Source organism: Anastrepha ludens, chromosome 5 (genome assembly GCF_028408465.1).
Source record: "Anastrepha ludens isolate Willacy chromosome 5, idAnaLude1.1, whole genome shotgun sequence".
NCBI lineage: Eukaryota > Metazoa > Arthropoda > Insecta > Diptera > Tephritidae > Anastrepha > Anastrepha ludens.
The window spans coordinates 72,828,915-72,831,556 of NC_071501.1; the positions used below are offsets into that span (position 1 = coordinate 72,828,915).

General features: G+C 37.8%; 1 protein-coding gene across 1 annotated transcript; it reads left to right on the forward strand.

The window, feature by feature from the left end:
* Window positions 1-764: 764 nt before the first annotated feature.
* LOC128864759 (gustatory receptor for bitter taste 22e-like) lies at window positions 765-1,827 on the forward strand. Its single transcript, XM_054104516.1, has 2 exons — window positions 765-1,604; window positions 1,675-1,827. Exons 1-2 carry the CDS (start codon window positions 765-767, stop codon window positions 1,825-1,827), a joined length of 993 nt encoding a protein of 330 aa, XP_053960491.1.
* Window positions 1,828-2,642: the final 815 nt, after the last annotated feature.

Genomic DNA, 2,642 nt, shown 5'->3' on the forward strand with positions numbered 1-2,642 from the left:
ACTGTTTTGTTGTTTTTTTAAGTCGCTTGTGCTTTGCCATTATGACTGCAAAAAATTTTGTTACGATTGATATGTGTGAACATGGATGTAGTTATAAGTATAAGCACTATAAGTCATAAGTTTATTATATATAGAACGTATATTAGTAAAATAAATACATGTATTGTATGTCGAATATAACTGTGTATTATTTAATTTATGTTGGCTTGTGCAAGTAGCTCGCTGTTTATTTCAAAATCTTGAAAGTAGCTCAACACATTGAAAAGGTTGGCGACCACTGTGCTAGATTATCCTCTTTGATAGCCGCTTGCACCGCACAACTCAATTTTGACTCCACCTAGCCGATTTAAGGCTACACACATCCACATACACGCAGATATGTCAACAAGCTGAGTACTTAAGCGTGTAAATAAATTAATTCCCAGAGCTTCTTATCTGATTCACGTGCTCGATAATATCACTCAGAATTTATTTCACTCATCAATAAATGAAATAGAATTTCTTGCGAAATGCAGAGGCAAGTTTATATTGAACTCACTAAAATAGTAACTTCTAACTAACACTTTCGACTAGCAGAAATGTGCGCTTTAAAGTCATACCGCCTTCGTAGGCGCATCTCACAAGTTTTTCTCAAATCTACCTTTGTGTCTTCCATCTGCTTTGGACTCCTCCCTTTTTACTACAACCAGCGACAGCAACGATTCGTGACCTCAAAATGGATTAGTATTTACAATATATTTATAAATGTCATATTCGTCGCTATGATGGCATTTGTTTTGCCAATGTTTTCTTATTTCGAAGATCCTTTAGAAACCGACGAGCCTCTCATTAAGATACTCAATCGCTTCACGTCATACGCCAGCCTTAGTTCAGTAATTTTAACGTGGTGTGTCAATTGGACTGGTCGTCAGAAATTACAGCTGCTATTCAATGAGTTTGCCACAATCGAATCCGACTACTTTTGTCGTTATAAACATTTGGTCAACGAATGTGCGATTTTCGACTGTTATTTGCTTTGGAAAGGTTTTGCCATTGTACTACAAAACACCTCATATATTTACACAACAACATTAGCCGTGAATGCTGGTTGGATATTTTTTCTATGGATGTGTCTAATGGCGTTGCTAACAAATGTAATATTTCTCGTTTTGGCACACTTCTTCCTCGCTGTGCTGTACACTTATCGATTTATTTGGGTATTGAATAGACGCCTACAAACTATTGCCGATATTGAAGTGCAGCGGCGTCACTGCCGCCTTTTGGTCGTGGAAATCGATACCATCGCATCCATTTATTTGCGCCTGATACGTCTGTGTGAAGCCTACACACGCATACACCAGTTTCAGCTGCTGCTGGTTGTTGCCTGCGTGACCGCCTGCAACATCGAGGTATTATTTTATATACGTTTGCTTTGGAGTGGCAAGACATTCGCGCTGAATGCGGCAAACGTGTTGGCAGTAGCGCAAATATTCTTTGTAAATGTTTTGGACTTCTGGTTGACGATCACAATTTGTGAGTTAGCGGTGGTAACTTCGCGAACGACATTGGAAATATTGCGCGGTTTCAGTGAAAAGACGGAGCTGGCGATACCTGTGGAGCGGAGTGTAAATAAAATATTGTTTGAGTTTTTAAGAAAAAAATAAGCAAATTTAATTAGTAATTTTTTGTTTGCAGCTGGAAAGTTTCACGATCATTTGCTGCAGTAAAAAGTTGCAATTCCATTTGTGTGGACTATTTGATATTAACCACTTGAGTGGCTTAAAAGTTTTAATGACAATGATATTATACCTTATTTATTTAGTGCAATACCACAATGAAAATGAATAAATTTGAAATTATGTAAAATAAGATTGCGCGTATTGAAGTACAAAACAAACAAAAAATTAAGTAAAAAAATGGTTGATAAAGGGTATTTCAAAAGTGACGCTTCGATGTTCTTAGACGGCACCTTTTTTTATTGAAGTGAAACTTCTTAGGCGTCGATGGACGAGCGAGAATGGAGAGTAAAATTTAAAGGCCATGCAACGTTTTGGACATTTTCGTTCCGCGAGAGAGAAAAAAGATATAACGTAGAGGAAAAGGAGAGAGAGAGAGCTATACCTTATATATATTTTATGATGAATTGTTGTTGTACAGTACAATAGTTGAACTGTTCGGTGCCTCCGCGACTATTTCAGACTGATCAGCATTATGGCAACCAGAATGACACTTACTTGTATGCTCTATAAATTCGCGTCTAAAATTATTTTTGTAAATTTTGTATATGGCGGCCGCCGTAGCCGAATGGGTTGGTGCGTGATTATCATTCGGAATTCACAGAGAGGTCGTTGGTTAGAATCTCGGTGAAGGCAAAATTAATAATAATAGCGGTCGCCCCTCGGCAGGCAATGGCAAATCTCCGAGTGTATTTCTGCCATGAAAAAGCTCCTCATAAAAATATCCGCCGTTCGGAGTCGGCTTGAAACTGTAGGTCCCTCCATTTGTGGAACAACATCAAGACGCACACCACAAATAGGAGGAGGAGCTCGGCCAAACACCTAACAGAAGTGTACGCGCCAATTATTTATTTTTTTTTTTTTTTTAATTTTGTATATTTGTATTCTCTGCAAATGTTGTGAATTTATTGAGATACATATTCTTTC

What these genes read in the sequence shown, in the direction of transcription:
- LOC128864759 (XM_054104516.1), top strand. Translation starts at nt 765, where the DNA reads ATGGCATTTGTTTTGCCAATGTTTTCTTATTTCGAAGATCCTTTAGAA. An exon ending in CGATACCTGTGGAGCGGAGT is followed by an intron (nt 1,605 to 1,674) that starts GTAAATAAAATA and finishes TTTTGTTTGCAG; the next exon opens with CTGGAAAGTTTCACGATCAT.